At 30.6% G+C, this 19,488-nt stretch overlaps 2 protein-coding genes across 7 annotated transcripts; one reads left to right on the top strand and one right to left on the bottom strand.

Moving 5' to 3' along the window:
• Nucleotides 1-420: 420 nt before the first annotated feature.
• On the top strand, nt 421-19,057 carry LOC105828284 (transferrin). Of its 5 annotated transcripts, XM_036295479.1 has the most exons (18): nt 421-940; nt 4,121-4,212; nt 8,454-8,701; nt 9,446-9,672; nt 10,188-10,290; nt 10,680-10,813; nt 11,053-11,180; nt 11,256-11,400; nt 11,734-11,891; nt 12,501-12,622; nt 12,722-12,873; nt 13,615-13,861; nt 13,943-14,091; nt 14,188-14,355; nt 14,556-14,663; nt 14,744-14,874; nt 14,948-15,103; nt 17,968-18,156. In XM_036295479.1, the coding sequence occupies exons 4-18, from the start codon at nt 9,561-9,563 to the stop codon at nt 18,154-18,156; spliced, it is 2,202 nt and encodes a 733-aa protein (XP_036151372.1). In that variant the 5' UTR covers nt 421-940; nt 4,121-4,212; nt 8,454-8,701; nt 9,446-9,560. The 5 variants fall into 5 exon arrangements, with proteins under 5 accessions (XP_036151372.1, XP_028044687.1, XP_012521988.1 ...); XM_012666534.3 differs by lacking the exons at nt 421-940; nt 4,121-4,212 and adding an exon at nt 8,227-8,369; XM_028188886.2 differs by lacking the exons at nt 421-940; nt 4,121-4,212 and having other exon boundaries at nt 8,225-8,701.
• Nucleotides 975-15,541, bottom strand: LOC105834551. Of its 2 annotated transcripts, XM_036295482.1 has the most exons (10): nt 15,429-15,541; nt 5,341-5,679; nt 5,041-5,074; nt 3,783-3,909; nt 3,479-3,572; nt 3,101-3,216; nt 2,623-2,856; nt 2,257-2,459; nt 1,536-1,601; nt 975-1,446 (listed from the first exon to the last, which is right to left on the bottom strand). In XM_036295482.1, the coding sequence occupies exons 3-10, from the start codon at nt 5,054-5,056 to the stop codon at nt 1,301-1,303; spliced, it is 1,002 nt and encodes a 333-aa protein (XP_036151375.1). In that variant the 5' UTR covers nt 5,057-5,074; nt 5,341-5,679; nt 15,429-15,541; the 3' UTR covers nt 975-1,300. The 2 variants fall into 2 exon arrangements, with proteins under 2 accessions (XP_036151375.1, XP_036151374.1); XM_036295481.1 differs by lacking the exon at nt 5,041-5,074.
• Nucleotides 19,058-19,488: the final 431 nt, after the last annotated feature.

Raw genomic sequence — 19,488 nt, 5'->3', positions numbered from 1 at the left:
AACGAAGGCTGACGAACCTAGACAAACCCCACTTTTCCTCTTATCAGATTGGATTAGGTATCAGTAGTATCCATAATTCCATAGACAAGTAAGTATAGACCGAGCATCCACTGTATAAGCGTTGATGCATACGAAAAGAAAGACAAAAGATATCAGGGGCTCGATTCTTGAATTTATTTGCAAGAGAAACGTATTCGCAAATTCTGTTCTTACAGAAAAGTTAGAAATTTATTGGCTATCGTATGGCTATTAACCAATAAACTTACAACTTTCTGTTAGAGCGAGTATTTGCGCATACGTTTTCTTGCGAATGAATTCAAGAATCGAGCCCCAGATGAGTTTCTTTTCGGCTGCGTTCCGATATTCACTGCCAGTACTGAAAATCTATAGTTTACGTCACATACACTGTAGAATTTCAGTACTGACAGTGAATATCGAAACGCAGCCTTATACAGTGCATGCTCGGTCTATAACTTGCTATAGGCCTATTCTTCGTCGCTACACTAGTGCAATAATTAAGTTAGAATGAGACAAATATATTTTTTCTCATTCTAACTTATTGCATCAGTACAGCAGTATAGCTACCAAGAACAAGCCTTATGTCTATGGTAAAAACGTACACCTTTAAACTACATAACCAACGTCTACAGAAATCCGTAGATAACGTACACAATTTTTTTTAGTCTCATCTGTGCTATCTCCACAATTTTTTTATTCTATTTCATGCTATATTTATAAAGTATGCATACTTACAGGCCGCAGTCCGATTTAGGTTCAAAGCGCTGTTAGTATTATTCTATCTTTATTTACCAAGATAGAATGATAAAGATGGAATGATGCCAAAAGCGCTTTGAGCGTGAATCGGATCACGGTCATACACGATTAATATGCGTCGGAGATAGATAGACTGCTGTATAAAACGGTTGAGAAACTGTGAAAGGTATATAAAATCACAAGAAATAACACATGAAAAATTAGCTATGCCTGAGTAAGGCTTGTCTTTATTAGTTAAAAATAAATTTAAATATATAAAAATTTTTTAAATATATGTATAAACTAAAGCCTTCGGCACACGATATGATTTTTCATGCTAGATCGCATACGAGGCGTCTTACTACGTATCCTCATTGGCTTACGATTAGTGACATAATCATCCAAGCCAACCAGGACACGTATTAAGATGTATTAAAAAAAATCGTGTACCGAAGGCTTAATACATATATAATAAAAAAATAATGTTAAAATTAAGTAATATTTATTTCATTTGTATAAACATACATTATTTATACTTTTTTAAGCTTTAATGTTTGGGATATAGATTGAGCCAAACATTATCTTTCCCAAATTTCAGCCACGCAAGTAGAGGAAAATGTTGTGAATTCCAAAGAATAAATAAAACTAAATAATTATTGCATGTTCTGACTATTCCTCCAACATAAGGAACAACTGACAAAAAGACACAGATCAAATTATTAGCATCTGTGTGATACAATGTAATGTCACACAAATATATATATATATATCTATATACTTACGAAACAGATAAAACATTCCTGCACGATATTTCATATTTAACCAACTATACCATCCAAGCTTTTTGTCTAAAACGTAAAATATCTTTAATAAAAATTTTATATAATATATTTATTGTTGAAAATTAGATAAATAAAAAACAGCTAATTTTGTTTTAGATAACAATTGTTATAACATACATTGAAAAATTAAAAAAAATTTCAAGAACAAAATGGGGTTATACGTTATTTTTTATTCAATTAGGAATGAATCAAAGGATAAGCAGGTATCTTGTTGCAAAAAAAATAGTATGCCCTTTTTCAAATATGCTACCTTTTTAATAATAAGTAGAATAAATCAGTATAAAAAAGTGATATTCATAACCTGCATAGCTTTTGAAATTTTTCTTTCAATTTTAATACTCGAATATTTTTTAAAGTAATTGTAAGCCACTTCAAACATATAATCATATATAATCATTTGGCAAAAAATTTTTCATTTAATGTCAATAACTGAGTAGTCAATTGCTGGCTCAAGTGTGTTATTTTTTTTACAACAGAATTATTTACTAGTATTTAGGAGAAAAAGGAAAACAGATAACAGAAAACTTGTTAGTATCAATTTTATTAAATTGATTGTCAATTTAATATTGTAATATTAAATTTAATATTATAATATTATTTAATATTGTAATACTACTAATTTTCTTGATTAAAAAATTTGATTTTAAAAATGAATACTTACATGGGAGATCATGTAATTCATAGGTGAATGCCATGAAAGCATCTTTATTTACGGTGATATCAAGGTACCATAATGCATCTAGTACATATGACGTTATATTATTAAACTCAGGTGAAGGTTTACTCAAACAAGTTTTATATAGATCTTTGATTTTTTGACATAATTCAGTGGTTTCTTTTGCATTTTTACGACACACATTAAATCTGTATAAAAACAAATATCTAATAAAATTAAAATTGTAAAATTGATGTATGTACACATATTCTTGTCAAATTCATAAACTAGTAGATTGTATAATAGAATATATTAAACTTGTGCCAAACCTATTTAATAAAAATTATCTTTCAATATCATTTTATGCATTACCTATCAAAAATTCCTAACATGTGGCCATTTACACGCCACAAATGATTAAATGCCTCGTTTTCTTCTGGTGTATTGCATAGTCCAAAAGATTTAGGTGCAATGTAGATAAATGCGAGGAAACCGTATTGGGTGAGAACCATATCTCTTTGAGAAATTTCTCCAATATTAGCATTCTTTGATTTCTTGGATCCTATTTTGTGATGCCAACGAATGGTGTTTATTGATTTGTACCACCTAGTAAATGTTTATGTATGAATTTTTTTTGTTTGACTTTATGTATACATGAAACCAAACAGCTCAGATAATTTGCAATTTTATGATATTAATTGTAGCTTTTTTGTTTGATTTTATGTAGGAACTTTTTTGTTTGACTTTATGTATTTTCGAATAAATGACTTATGATATTTGTATCATAAATAATAAATAACTTAGCAATAAAAATACAAGTAAACAAATTATATAATTTGGAAAAACTCACTTGGAGTCGCTATCTTTTGGATCGCATATAAATAGATTATACAAATGTAATATAGTTTCTATATATCTTTTAAAAGCCAAGCAAGTTGAATTACTTCGTTTTGTGCATATGAGTACCTATTAAAAATTAAAAAATAAATTATTTTATGGTAAATAATATTTTATTACCTTTTATTACAATAAATTATATATTTAACATAATAAATTCTCAAATAGCAGTAGTTTGTATGACAATTTTTTTAATGTTAAATTTATGTTAATTAAAACGTCTAAAAATAAAAAATTAATTATTTAAAAAATATTTTTATTTTATTTTTACAAATGTATATATTAATTTGTTAATACAAATATTAATACCTTTTAATAAGAATTTCATTACCTTTAATATTGTCTCCACTGAAAATACTATAATAAGTCCTATTGTACTTGCCGATATTATCGACATCATGTTTCGTTTAAAATAGTTTTGAGCTCTAAAATTAAATATTAATTTTTATAAATATAAAATAGGACAGTGCTAAAAAAATTATTGTATAATTGAAAATAAATATTTAATGATTTATTAAACCTTTTTTTAATAAAATGTGTTTTTTTAAAGTTTAATGAAAATAAAGAATAATTTTCTCGCTTACTTTATGAATTATATATAAATTTTAACATCTTAAATTAATATAAATATTTACTCTTTGTACAATTTTTCATTGTACCAATCTGGAAGATCATTGGATGTTACGTCAGTCGCTTCTGAATCAATCACACTATTATCTTTAAGGAGTAATTTAAAATGTTCATCCACTGTTTGCGTTTGAACTGCAATGCATTTACATATTGTATACATTATACATTTATACATACAAATTTATATACATAAAGTATACCGAAAATAAATTGTAAAATGTGTATGTATTTATATTACACATATATTTGTATGTATATAAAAATTTATTTTTAAATAAATCGTTTATACTTATAAATTTATACATATATTTATGTTTTAAATTTTATTATTTATTTCTTATAGTTTATTATTTGAGAGAGGAGACGGAAGAGCTGAGGGAGATAAAGAGAGAAATGAAAGGAATGAGAGAGGTGACGGAGGAGCTGACAGAATTGGTGAGAGGAATATGTATCCTTATATATACACCACACACGCACGCACGCGTGTGTACTGAATATAATATACTGAATCGAAATTCTCATAAAAAGTTTTAAATTGTTATGAAAAATGGTGTTATGATGTTATGCTCTGTTCCAGAACAGAGCAATATCTCCTGGAACAAGTATTATTCAAGCTACATATTTATGCTACACGATCATTTTTCATAACAATTTAAAACTTTTATGTTCTAGGAGATATTGCTCTGTTCTGGAACAGAGCAAATCTCCTGGAACAAGTATTATTCAAGCTACACATTTATGCTACACGATCATTTTTCATAACAATTTAAAACTTTTATGACTTTCAGCATATTATATTGTACATAAAGTTAGCTATTGCTTGATTACAGTTATATTCATTTTTCAAATGTGGAAAAACAGATAAGACATAAACAATTGCAATTTTATAATATTGCAAATTTTCCAAAAATAATTAGCTATATAGATTGTACATAGTATATCTGTATGTTTAATCGTTTAAATTAATTTTATGTGAAATTATTACTTTTACAATGTATTATTATTATTATACTATTTTTTTATTGTTGTCTATAATGTATTATATTTTTTATTATTAAAAATTTGTTTATTATTGCAACTGGAAAACTGTTAAACTGTTTTCTAATGAAAAATTATTTTTCTTTAAATACTTAAATAATGTATAACAGCAAGTTAGAAATAATTTACATAATTGCTTGTCGACAAGGTTCATGATAATATTTAATAATATAGTCACTTAATTATTATTATGACTACTATTAAAAAGACAAACTTTTACGTTACCTGTTAGAACAGACATTTGACCACAGTCCTATTTCTAAAAATTTTTGAAATTATATTATACAGGTTATAAGTTTAGCTAAAAAATTTTTTTTCCAATGTATGTACGTGATGTTTGTAAAAACCAATTAATAGATTAAACTAACATTTAATTCTAATTGAAGTTTTGTTAAACTCTGTATTAACGCAAATTTGACAGAAACTAGCTTTAATCTTTAAACTCAAATCCATTGCTGATTAAAAACTATTCGTCCTTCACATATATAGCACTCATCTATGATTAAATTTAAAGTCTTGGCTTACCTTCGTCAATATGTTGTTTCTTCATTTTTATTTTATATGTACAAATAACGAAAGATTTTGTGGTATTAAAACGCGTGTTATATATATAGAAATGTGCAGATTAGAGCACATGTGTTCTTACTAATTGAGCAACTAACTTGATACTGAAATGATACTTATGAAGCCTTTTTCACGATATTCTCTTCAGACACTGCGAACAGGTATATTGTGCTGTTCGCTTTCCTTTCTCCTGATCTTCTACCTTCTCCCCTCTACTCCTTTGATCCAAGAGTGGTTTGCGTTCAGAAGATTCCCGATTCTGTCAATTCAAGTGAGATCATTCACCTTTCGCTCGATTCGCTATAAGGTCAAAATTAAAATACAAAATCACTAAATTTATTAGGAAAAAATAAAAAAGTGAAACATTTTGTCAGAAATTATACCTAAAATCATAACATTAATTGTTTGGAGGTTTACTAAAGGCGAAATTCGCAATTCGTTCTTTGTAATAAAACTAACATTTCTCAAGAATGAGAAATATTAGTTTTATTACAAAGAACGAATTGCGAATTTCACCCTTAGTAAAACTCCAAAGAAGACTGTACTTAAGACAATCTTAAATATAAGAATGGACTATATAAATACCAGCGTAAACGTAAAAAAATTTTACTACTGACAAGAAAAAATAATTTTCCAGAAGCTTGATTTTAAAAGAACATCAACGAAAGTTATCTATTAAAATTTAAATAATTAAAAGTAAGATATTGATAATATAATATTAATTTTATGATATATTATTATTCCAATGTTTCATATACATATGTATGTAGAACTCAACAATACTTGATTTTTATTTAAAATTGTAAATTTAATGTTATCGAATTTGATTTTATATAGTAGAACCCAGAAGTGACGTTGTTTACGTTTGGTAATCATTTGAAATAAGTGGTTTAGCAGTTGCCACAAAAATGAAAAAAAAACTTTCAATCGTTGCAATGGCAAAATTCCACGAATTGGACTTAGAATTGATTCCTCATCTATCCAATTCTCCAGATTTGATCCCATACGACTTTTTCCTGTTCAAATTCCCAAATTTGAAAAAATCTGACTCGGCGGAAAAAATTATCGTCAAATGAGAAAGTCATCACTCGCGCCGTCGTCAATGATATTTTATAGGCTTTAAGACAGCCTACTTTTTTTCAAACGATTTAAAAAGAATAAAAATTTGCTGAACGAAATGTGAAGACTATGTTGAGAAGTGAAAAATTTTTTCCAAAAAAATGTGTTTTACTTACTTTTTACCAGACTTATCAAACAACTGATACCAGACGTATCAAATAAAAAATATAATAAAAAATAATTGAAGCAATATGTATTTAGCAACTTGTCTCTATTTAATTTTCTTGAATAATGTATATATTATGGTCAAAGCCCGTAGCGCGGGCGTTCCTAGGATTGACTGGTCAATGCGCGGAACAATCAAGCGTTTTGGTCAAAATCCGAAGTAATTTTTTTAGTTTCTAACTTTAGCCAACCATGTTAGTCACTCCTAGGATGGACTAAAAACACATCAGTCAAAAGCCGAAATACAAAACTATTTCGGACTTTGACCAAAACGCTTGGTTGTTCCGCGCATTGACCAGTCAATCCTAGGAACGCCCGCGCTACGGGCTTTAACCATAACATATATATTATACCACATTTTACAGAAACACTTCTCTATATATAGCATCCTAATTTTAAAACAATGCGCAATATATGTATATGATTGTATTATTGACGACGGCGAGTATCATATTTATGAATTTCTTCCCTGAACGATGAGAAATTGCTACAAAATATGAATCTCGGTGAATAAAACACATTTATGCATAATGTAAATTTGAATGCTGGCGACAAGATAAAATCTTATCTCGCTACACAATTAATTGTAATACATTTGTGTAACTGTTACCATTTCATCGTCTATCAATATTACAATCAATCCTCATTGATTGTAATATTGACACAAGGACGTTTGTCGATTTAATAATATTCCTGACAATTTAAATTAATAATCATTGCATTAATACAAAGAAAGAGGACAAGACATGATAAAAATTATTGCAGCATTACTAATGAATAGTATGACTCGCTTGCACGTGTTGTATATGAATTTCCCAGACATTGTGATCGAACGTTGAAATGAATTATTCGGTTAAAAAGATACGTAGGAAAAGATAAAGCAAATAAATTATACTTCTGTCATCCATAAACGAATTGATCATGATGTACGAATAAGAGACTACTTTAATAAGAAGTTTTTTAATAGGCGATCTTTATTTATAAGTGAGATACACATCGATATTTATAGTGAATAATTGAAATTAATCATGTATGATAGTAAATTTATTATCTAATATTCGTCAATTCACCAGCATTTTAATAACATGAAACGCACTGTATGTGCTTCTAATTGTTAATTTCTGCGAATTCCTAGGAAATCTGATATATCTAGAGAATAGACATTATAAGAAACTAGAAATTCTAAGGAAAAATTAAGTCTCAAAAAATAGAGAACAAATATACATGTAATTAAAAACAAAATAATTTTAACGATTTGAAGATTTCTTCAGCATTATTTTCTTATTTTATAAGAATTCTTCGCAACATTTCTTCTGTTAAAAGCAATTCTATCTTAATTTTTTTTCTATCTCTCTCTCTCTACTTCTCTCTATCTCTTTTCTTCTCAATATGATCTAGTGCTTTCGTAACGCTACACGCATTGCGCGCGCGTATTACGCAGAAGTTTCTCGTTGCTTGATGATCTCTCTCTCTCTCTCTCTCTCTCTCTCTCTCTCTCTCTCTCTCTCTCTCTCTCTCTCTTTCTCTTTCTCTTTCTCTCCCACCAGATTTGATGATTCCAACTCCCCGCATACTTGGACTTTCCGTCAAATTGGCGCCGGGTATCATCATCAGCTACGCGTGATACCGCTGGACAGTCGGAAGCTTGAATCAACCATTGTCCATCCGTCTTATTCACCGATTCCCGGGTTTTCATGTTCATTGCGGTTGTTTTATATTCATATTCGCATGTCAGATGGTATTTTCAATAGTGAGTTCTCACGGTCTTCTCACGAGCGTATTCTTAGCAGAACACGCGTCTCTCGCGTTTGCCTGCCCACGGAGCGCCGCGGATAAACAAGAAGACGAGCGAGAAGCATGGCGAGAATCTTGGTATAAAGATTCGCGATGGAAGAGAAGATCCAACGTGAATCAGATCAGTGTTCTACCGAATAGAAGAACTTCAGACATTTAAATTCAAGAATTTTCGGAGCAGTTCAAGCGATCGACAATATTTGGAAATTCACCCGAGGAATGTATTTTCAAGTTTTTAATCAATGTGAGTGTTGAACTGATGGTAAATAGCTTGATGCAAAGCTAATCCTAGTTTTTAATTATAATCGGTTGGTAACGGATTGAGCGTGGATTCGGTAATATGAGCGGTCCGGCCGGTTCTACAAAAAGGCATTCCTTGTGTCGGCAAAAAGTTTCAAGGACAGAAAATGAAAGTGTACAGTTCCACCAACTATATTTCGGCACCGGTGAAAGAAATCACATTGTCGATCTAACTTGCTCTGCGAAAATTACACGTATGAAATGATACATCATAAAAAAATTGAATTCTTTTTCAAATAAAAGTAGCCTCGACAATCAATTATTGCAGGCTTCTCTCTGTATATATTCTCTCAAGAGAGAAAAATACATTCTTCACGCCATATATTATTTATTTACTTTATACGTATATATTTGTGTCTTATATTTGGTCGTTTCTGTTGTCCTTAAAAACAATTACGTTTGAAAATGACTTGAAACTTTTTGTCTGGTGATTAGATATCGTGTGAGAATGTGTATTTAGAAATGATCGTTATTATTCCGGACGTCCTTTCTAGATATATACTTTATATTTCTCAATTTTAAAACTAAAGCGTCAATTTTCAGTCACATATAAGTCTACATTAAATTAAATCTATAATAATTTATTGCAATTATACGTGACGCTTGGAAAACCGGCAATTTTGATTGCGCTATTATTTAATGACATCTGTATCACAGCATAACACAATTATAACATACTTTGTTCTAGACGTGCGATAACAGTGACCGTATTAAATAAATCATGCAAGTGCGACGATGTTAGTTCGAAAGATTTCTTTTCGTAGAATTCTGAGAATTTAAATAGAAGATTCTATTAAAAAAAAATGGCAACGGGCCGAAGATCAATCGTTAATCTTCGTATCTCTTATTGGCTTATTCTTTCTATCGTGACAACTTTCGTAGACAACTACGAATACATCAATGCTGCTAACAAGTGTAAGTAGGAATCGCAACAATCTCTCGTTGAACAACTTATTTTAATTAATTTATTCTATTAGTGTCAAACTCTATAAAAATAAAATATAAAGTAAAATATTATTTTTACAATATATTAATTTACTTTTTAAATTTATTGTTTAAGTAAAATAATTATTTACAATAATCTAACAAAGTGAATATTAATCTGTGTTAGTAAAAAATGTATATCACTGGAGAAAAAGATAGTTCTCCATTTCTCGGTTAAATTGCTAAAATATATATTAATTAAAACATGCAAGTTTTATCACAAAAAATATAGCAAGATGTGTGTGTGTGTATTTATTAAACATAACAAATAAAGATAAAAATAGTATTATAAATAATAAATTTTTACGAATTACGTTGCCGGATTTGTTTTCGTGTAAAAAATGATAAATAATTAATTAATATAAAATATACATACAGTCTGAAATATCAAAATATTTTGTGTCCATTTTTTGAAAACTGGTAAAATAAAATTTAGTATATTTTAGGGACATTATGTTTAGTCGACAGTGTGCATACTACGCAAAGAATTCTTTCGCTCTGCCCGAAACTAGCTACGAGTCCGATAGAATGTGTCATAGAAACTGATAGGCAAGTATAATGCGTAATGACGTATTTTTCTGATATAATAAATGTTTCTTTCAACTTTAACGCTTAGAAGTTATATTTTCTTTTCAAAAAAGCTATATTTTTATTCTTCCTTTCTATCAAGTACGAACTTACACTCGTTACCAAAAGGTAAAAAATTACACTTTATAAATATAATAGTAATAATGCATATTATACATATATATCATATATGTATATGTAAATCGTTTAAAAAGTAGTTCTCTATTTGTAAAAGATCCAGTAAAAAAAGTTGTTTTTTTTGGGGGGGGGGATTGATTCAATAGCGATTGACTTATTTCAAATACAATTGAAATATATTTTCAAATACATTAAAAATATATTTCTTATATAAAAGTAATTCTGATTTATAGATTTGGCTGTTTACGTCGCGTAGCCAATGGTGATGTCGATATCACTGTACTGGAGCCAGAAGAACTCGTAGCGATAAGAAACTACAAACTATACAGTGTACTAGTCACGAACGAATTAAGACTCTTCTCAGACGGTAATCAAGATAAAAGATTACGCAACAGAAACACATAAAGTCTTTGTCGGATTAAATTTCAACGAATAATTTTTATAAATTTGAATTATAGTTAATTAAGGAATCTCTGTTCACTTAAAAATTAATTATAATTTATTATAATTGCCAAAAATAATTACCAATTATTTTTTGAATTACTCGAAACCAATTTGACATCGAAGAAACACATTTAAATAACCTTAAAGAAGACTTTTTTTCAGATGATCATCGTTTTGAAATAGTAGCCATAGCGCACAAAAATGTGCAACGTATATGGGATGTTAAAGGCAAGCGATTATGTCATCCTGGGCTGGACACTATCGATGATTGGACTAAAATTTTCTCGATGGTTGGTAAGCTTTTTTTTATTACAATCTTCTTCGTTAAAATGATTATGCTTATCCATCGATCTCTCGTGTTTTAGTACTTCGAGAACCTGATAATTAAAAAAGAATGCAACGCGAACATGACACTGTTCGAGAATAGAATGCATGCTCTGTCTAATTACTTCGAAACTGCTTGTATCGCTGGCCCCTGGTCGGCAGACACAGTATTTGATTATCAATTGAGTACGTATTTAATTATACAAACATATGCGAATGCAAACTATATTTTAGATGCCTACATATAATTTCTAAATCTTGTAGAATAAAAAATTACATGAAACTTGCACAAGACCAATTTTTTATTTTATGTAGGAGTGAATTTTTCTTACTAAAACAAATCATTTGAAAAATTGTACAAACTCAATTTTCACTCTTTTAGAGTGATGTTTCATTCTACGTATGTTCAAGATTTATTTTTAATTACGATTTAGACGGCATAAAAATTTCTATTTCATAGTGCAGCACGAATAAACACTATCGTATCAGAAATCAAAAGTTCTTATTATGTATTTGCAGAATCGAGGTATAGAAATCTGTGTACTGCTTGCGAAAAACCGGCTGGCTGTTACAATACTGATAAATACTATGGACGGGAAGGTGCTCTAATGTGTCTTACCGATGGCATGGGCGATGTTGCCTGGGTTAGATTAGGAGATGCTCGCGTACATTTCAAAGTAATTATTAAATTAGCTTATGATTAATTTGATAACGATGTTCTTGAAATAACGAACTGGTCAGAAGGAATTTATCTTGCTTTAAGTCGAACTCAAAGATAATTAAAACAAATTGCAACGCAATTTGCGTATTATTCAGCTATCTCCGGTCAAAAATAATTCTTCGAAAAAATGTTTTTTGATATCGAAACTGAATAACAAATTTTCGAAATTTCTGTTTATTTTAATAGATTTTTTATCTAATTTTGACTAATTTTCAAGTTAGAAATAAATTCTTAAATCAATCTTTCAAAACAACATTGAAAAAATATTGCTAAAATTCTGTCATATTCCAGTAAACACCAACCAACACATATGTAACAATTATATTGAGTGAAATTATAACGTTGATATTATGTTGCTGTTACTTAGTGTTTACTGGAATACATTCAGATAATCAAGCAATATTGAGCAAACTAATACATTGCAAATTCCCAATACACTCTCTATACACGTAACTTTTTGTTACTCTAAGACGTTAACATTTCGACGCAAATTTCGAATCTACAACTTTTTGACGTAAAAACGACATCGAAGAACAATTTCTGACTAGGCCGTGATTTGACACAGGTCCAGACGATCGGTATGCAAGATTACAAGTTTCTATGCCCGGATGGCACCACAAAACCGCTCAATTTCAACGAACCCTGTGTCTGGATATCAAAACCGTGGCCGGTCGTCGTAGCTAAACCGTAAGAACTATGTGTCACTTTTTCAGCAAAGTTGCCTTGTAATATCGAAATGTATAGAATTGATTGAAAGATTGAAAAGATCTACTTCCTTCTTACTAGAATGAATGCCGAGAATATCGCCCAAATGATGAACTCTATGATGAACAGAACATACAATTGGGAATCGAACGCCTTACAGCTGATGGAGAACTATTACATCACCTCGACTGACGTAAAAGAATTGCAAACACCCGACGATTATTTACGCCGATGTAATATATACACACACACACACACACACACACACACACACACACACACACACACACACACACACACACACACACACACACATATATATATACACACATATATATTGCACACTGTTTTCTAAACACGCAATGCTTAAAAAAATCGACAGAAATTATCTTAAGGACATGCATGTTGTTGAACATGTATTTTTCTTCTTATAACTTCTTATAACAAGGCACTGTAAAAACTAATCTATTTATCTAAAATGTGTAACTTATTTTTTACTAATAGCTGAACAATGGTAAATGTTGATAATTATTTGTAAACTAATTTCATAAACTTTTTTCACACTAAATAACATTATTATAACAACGATGTCAATTTTTTAATGTAGCTTTTTAAACTACATAAATTTAAAATATCCAATTCATCAATATCAGTTATTAAGACTAATTCTGTTAACAAATTAATTACTAATTTAATTAACAATAAGATTATTAACTAATAATAAGATTGCATGAAATTCGATGAAATAAAGTAGAAATTAGAATCGATAGAAGTTTTACAAAACATCTAAAAATATTTTGATCGGGAAAATAGTGATATTATTTATTTAAAAACTCACTTTTATAAAGTAAAAATTCATTTCTATAGAGAGTCGAAATTAACTTTCGAATAATTTTTCTGCATTCTACATGACTCAGACAATAGATATAATAATAGTCCCATGTTCTAATAACAATTGGATGTTCTAATTAAAGATCCAAACTTTCTAAGCGCCAATGTTCGGACGGGTTGTCAGCCATCAAGAGACGTACGTTGGTGTCTTGTATCCAATCTGGAGAAGCGCAAGTGCAGTTGGCTAAGAGATGCTTCCATCGTTTATGGTGTGGAACCATTAATCTCCTGCCTCCAGGAAGATAGTAGAGAAGTGTGCGTGGAAGCTGTACGGAACAGAAAGGTGGATATCTTCTTGGCGCGTCCTGAAGAGCTTCTCAAGAATAGAATGTAAGTGAAGAGCGTACTGAACGCAACAATTAAAAATTCAACTGTTTTTCTAATGTTTCTCAAATTATTTCTTTCTTACAGGAGGGGTTTGAAGCCTATTATCCACGCCATGGCGAACAACCGGCAAGAATTAAACAGGATCGCTGCAGTTGTCAAGAGGAATTCTAGATTTAAAGTTATAAAAGATCTCAAAGGTGCCAAAGCAGTCTTTACGGGCTACAGAAGTGTTGGTGAGATTATATAAATGCGATATAATTTTGTATTTCGCAGTTTTAGTTCTGAATTGCTTCTAATTCATTTTGCCGTATGGTCTCTGTTGGCCCTAGGTTGGAACGCTTTTGTAACGTTAATGAAAAACGAATTGGATGGAAATTGGGATTGCTCGGATGCGCAGGCTGTTTCGAAATTCTTCAAAGATAGCTGTGTCCTCGGCTGGAACAACAAAAATAATGGCAACGAGCTCCCAGCTAATTTACACTCGTTATGCAAGGAAGGTGAGACATGACGAACACGTGACAGTTGTAAATAAACTATTATAAAGATGTAGATGCATTATATAATACAAACTTGTGTAATAGACGGTTTAAATTCTTACGACTTGCTAAAAACAATGCATGCAAAAGAGATGTATGATATACAACGGGATACTATTGCAAGAAAAATATGAGTATATCAAAACTACGATTTTTTGCAGGTGCGGAGCATAAGGACGACGATCTAAGCGCTTTTGAATATTTGGCCTCTGGAGTTGTAGATGTTGCCTTTGTCAATCTAAAAATCATAGAAAATAAAACAGAACCTGGTAAATTGCATTGATTGTTCCAATTTGACTGTCTTCTATGTATTATGTTTCTGTGTATCTAATACTTCCTGATGTCACAGGTGATTTTTATTACGAGAGGATTGATACTAAGAATATAAATCGGTTACCTAGATACAGAATATTAGGCCCAACTTTGGCAGAAGCTATTAAAAAAGTTCCATATTTGCTTGCTTGGACGCCTCTTGGCTCGGTACAATTCTTTCCACCTTAATGTGATTTAGCTAATGTTAAATGTGTATTGCGATTTTTTTTTATTTTAACAGATAATGGCACATGAGAATATCACGGATCTGAGGCGCCAGGAAATCTATGCAATGTTGCTCGAAATGGACAAGATATTTGGAAGAAAGTTCAATGGACAAGCGCCAACATTCTTGTTATATGGGCCTTACGAAGAAAACCATGGCGTTATCTTTCCCGTAAGTTGAACACAGAACAATTCTATCATGAAAAAATTTTTATAGCTCAATCTAGGAAACTCAGCGAGACAAAATCAAAGTAAAGACAGTATCATAAAAAAAAATAGTAGAGGAGTTTTTAATCGATACTAAAAATGATTCAGAATGCAATAGAAAGGTATATACATATAATATAAAAGAAAAAAGTGTTAAATTATTGCTTGAATGTTAAACATATAAGTAAATTGAAGTACAAAAGGTACATTTAGCCAGAGATCCGGAAACTGTTTGCTGCAGTTCTGATCTTGACTTGATACTGGTTCTTTAATTGAAGAGTCATTTTTACCTAATTGGAATCTTCGCACTTGCAATCCGACGGTTGTTCGGGGACATTGATCTTCTCCGAGAACTTCTCATTCCTCGTGCATCCATAGTACACGTAGCCCTTGTCGCAATAAGCCCAAGGAAAGTGCACGCACTTGAAGGCTATCGACGGTATTCCTTTATCGGTCAACGCGATCACACCCACGTTGGACTCCGGCGAAAATGTTTCGCTGGATGTTTCCTCTTCGAAATCCTTCAATACCTCAGCGATCGCTTCGTCGATCAACATCGCCTTTTGCCGCAGTCGCCGTAAAATTCGTTGGGCTGGCGCGTATTTGTAGATAGCCTTATCGTAACCCGAGACAGACACGGAGCCGCATTGATCAACATAAATACCACAACCGATCGCCGTGCCAGTCGCACTCACGATTCCATCTAGTTTTCCTGGTTCTCCGGCCGTCGAAGTTCCGCTAGCGAGACGTTTTTTCCGGTCATACGCTACTGCTCCAACCGCGCCGAGCTAATGCAGTTTTTTTAGTCTTATATTCATAACAGTAGTTATAATATAAAAATATTCCAAATGCATGAAGCATTCAGGACAAAAATATTTTAGGTCGATAAAAAAAGAAAAACCTCAAACAGAATAAAAAATTATCATACACAAAATGATATTGGGCGCGTCCAGTAGCAGACAGAGCGCTCAGTGATTCTTTACTATGATTGGTTTCTGCTTCTAAATCCAACAAAGAACTAAAGGCAAGAATCAATCATATTAAAGTAATTAGAGAATCACTGATCAGCTCACTAATCAGCTCTGTCTACCGAATGCGCCCATTACAATAATTTTAAAGTGACTTTAAGACACTTTTTGTATAATAATCACGATTCATTTTATGTCATTTTGACATTATTGTGACTTATTGTATTTAGGGCGAGAAAAAAATATAAATTCAAAATTTTTTAAAAATATTTCCCTAGAAAAAATTTTTCTCATGATATATAATATTTTTAAGAATTTTTCATATTTTAAATTTAAACTTGAGAAATCTTGATTAAAAATTAAAAAAAAGCTTTCAAAATTTGGATTTTATCAAATTTTTACTTGAATATTTCATATGTATTAAATATCGTGATAAATTTATCAACCTGAACAAAATTAGGTTCGATTTCCAAAGATGCATCTAATCCAGGTACTTCAAAGATAGCGCCTTGTTCCTTATCTCTGTGCCTTTCGATCACACATTCCGGTATACATTTCTTTTTACCACATGGTTTGTCCCCATCTTGTAGAAGCTCTTGCTTCTGTTTCATACTTTGTCCTTCTTAATGTTTATTATTAGTATCGCCATTAGAATCTTTAAAATGATTTTTCTTATTTTTTATTCTTTACCATCAGTTTCTTCTTCGTGCAATGTCTTCGAATCGGATGCAACGATTAATTGGTCAGGTGACAAAGTAGGAATACCTAACTCCAAGGCAAGTTTTTGTGCACCATCTTCGACTATCAGCACATGTTCCGTTTGCTGTAAGACCATTTTAGCTACAAGAGTATTAAGCGTTCTTGAGCTTTTAGCAGTTAGATAAATATCTGATATCTGTTCTACTAAAAAAGGCATAGACCTAACGTTATGGGATGTGCTATATTACGAACGGCACCCACACAACCCGCGCGAAAATCGTTTGTCATTATTGCAGCATCCATCACGACTTCCCCATTGGCATCCAAGGATCCTCCGTACGCACAATTAAAGTATTTCTTGCTCTCCATATGACAAATCGCACGCTCGACCGCGTCTAGCGAACAACATCCTTTAATTAGGTCGCGATATGCCATTACTGCGGCATTCTTCACCTGCATACATTAACCATCAACATTGTTACAAATGACATTTTTATCGTTCCGAAAAAGAATCTTTTCTTTCTGATTTTCCCGAATACGATATTTAAGAAAGCATTATTATTTCGAAAATTTGAGGGTTATACTGATATTCGGATACTATATTGATTCATTTAAAATTTTAAACGTAATGTATGTATCTGTGAGTAAAAGTAATAAATACCATATTTTGCTTGCTTTACATAATTTTCTAAAATTAAATTATTTAATGTAAATAACGAATAACCTCATTGAGTACAAATTTTCGTGCATATCGAGGAATCCTCCCGGCACCTCCATGAACAATAATAACCGGATCCACTCGCTTTTTTTTCTTCTTGATCCGTGTCTCAGCACTAATTCTGGCCAAAATCTCACTAATCCAGGAGCAATAGTCACATGTTATATTACTAACGCTAACGCATATCTTATCATTTTCAGAATTTTTATTACTTAACATTTTGTTGCGAAAATCTTTTAAAGTGTCTATTAAACAAGAGTCAAATACCGACGAATTTTGCTCAAATTAGGATTGCACAAAAGTGTATCTTTTTTATGTATGTGTCAACATATGAAAAAATGTAATGATGCTATTTTATTTTTGACAGAGAAATATGTTGTTACCACATAACAAGCGTTATAACACGATTGCGAATGATAATAAATGAAAGTTTCATTGTTACAGGAAGGCACACGCTATTTAGAGTTACACGGTCATCAGACATTAAAGGGACGCAATTACAATCAAATCGTGGAAGAGTTTATGAAGCAGGAAGCTTGCAATGCCACTAATAGACGGATCTCTCCTTTATCAGAGACTTTTTTCCTATGCATAATTGTAATCTTTATTCTAGATCAATTATTGAAATGCTGACAATGGATAAACTATGCTTTCTGTAAAAATACAATGTCGTGTAATATAAGGTAGTTCATTATTGGTGGTAATTTCGTATAAAAGGATGAATCTTCTTTCTCTTAAGCAAATTTAATTTTTAAGAAAATAAAATTAGGAAAATGCCAAATTAATAACAATTATGTTTGCATATTTTTTAGCAACGTGGTGTTACATATGAAAAAATGATTCGACAGTAAAATTTTCACGCTATATAAATATAAAAATTCTTATAACGTATATTTTCTATTTGACAATTTTGATACATGCGTTTGCTTCGAGTATTTGTATTGTATATATATTTTATATGTATATGTGTATATATGTAAATATAATATACATACATGTACATCTCTATTCTTTATATACATTATATGTGCACTAATCTCGCATATATGTATTATATGTATCTTGTTCAACGTCTCAATAATTTTCCTATATTTCTTTGAATATGAGTTAATTTCTCTTATTTGTATAATTGTTATATTATGATTATGTAGAAAGATAATTAAAAAAATTATCTAAGCTCGATGACAAACAATTGTTTAATAATAGAACTCAAAAACGAAGTTATTATTGAAATCGTTGAACAATTACGTCATGATGTTGAATAATTATATTGAAGTTATTAAACAAAGTTTTTATAAAAAGTTTTCCACATTCATTTTCAAGATAAAGTTATATACGATCTTAGTTATATCATCAATAATGGACCGCCTACATTCAAAGCGCGATATCAAATTGGCTGAGCTATGTAAAAAATTCTATAATATATAATTTAATTGTATAATCTTTTCATTTGTCCTTATTTATATATGTTGTATACCATATGCTATATAAATGTATATATAAATGATATATGAATACACACCATTTTTACCTACATCTTGACTTATCCCTGGATGGAATATCGTAATGTATATATTATAAGATTTAGACTATAGAAAGATATGAATAAGTGCACAAAAGTTTCATTGTCTTATTCGTTATACCTGAGAGTGGTCATCGCGTTGTTTTAGGCGTTTTCATCTCCACAGTGCTTCTATGTGCACATTGAACTATGTAATAGTCAAATATCTCGTAGGTAATGTGTATAACTTTTTGGGTCTCTTCTATGCTATGTCCACATTTATTTAGTTCTGTTTCATGCTATACCCGTAAAATTTATAATTACATGCATTCATATTTTAAATCTGTTTTATGCAAATGTGCATAATCGTGTTCTATAAATATGCAATACTGACACTGATATAGCATGGAACAGAACCAATATTTTATCTCGCATCACGTTTATTACATATCATTTTGTTCCAC

The sequence above is a fragment of the Monomorium pharaonis genome, chromosome 1, assembly GCF_013373865.1.
Source record: "Monomorium pharaonis isolate MP-MQ-018 chromosome 1, ASM1337386v2, whole genome shotgun sequence".
Lineage (NCBI taxonomy): Eukaryota > Metazoa > Arthropoda > Insecta > Hymenoptera > Formicidae > Monomorium > Monomorium pharaonis.
Note: the sequence above shows the minus strand (reverse complement) of the source record. Positions and strands in the feature narration are given on the sequence as shown.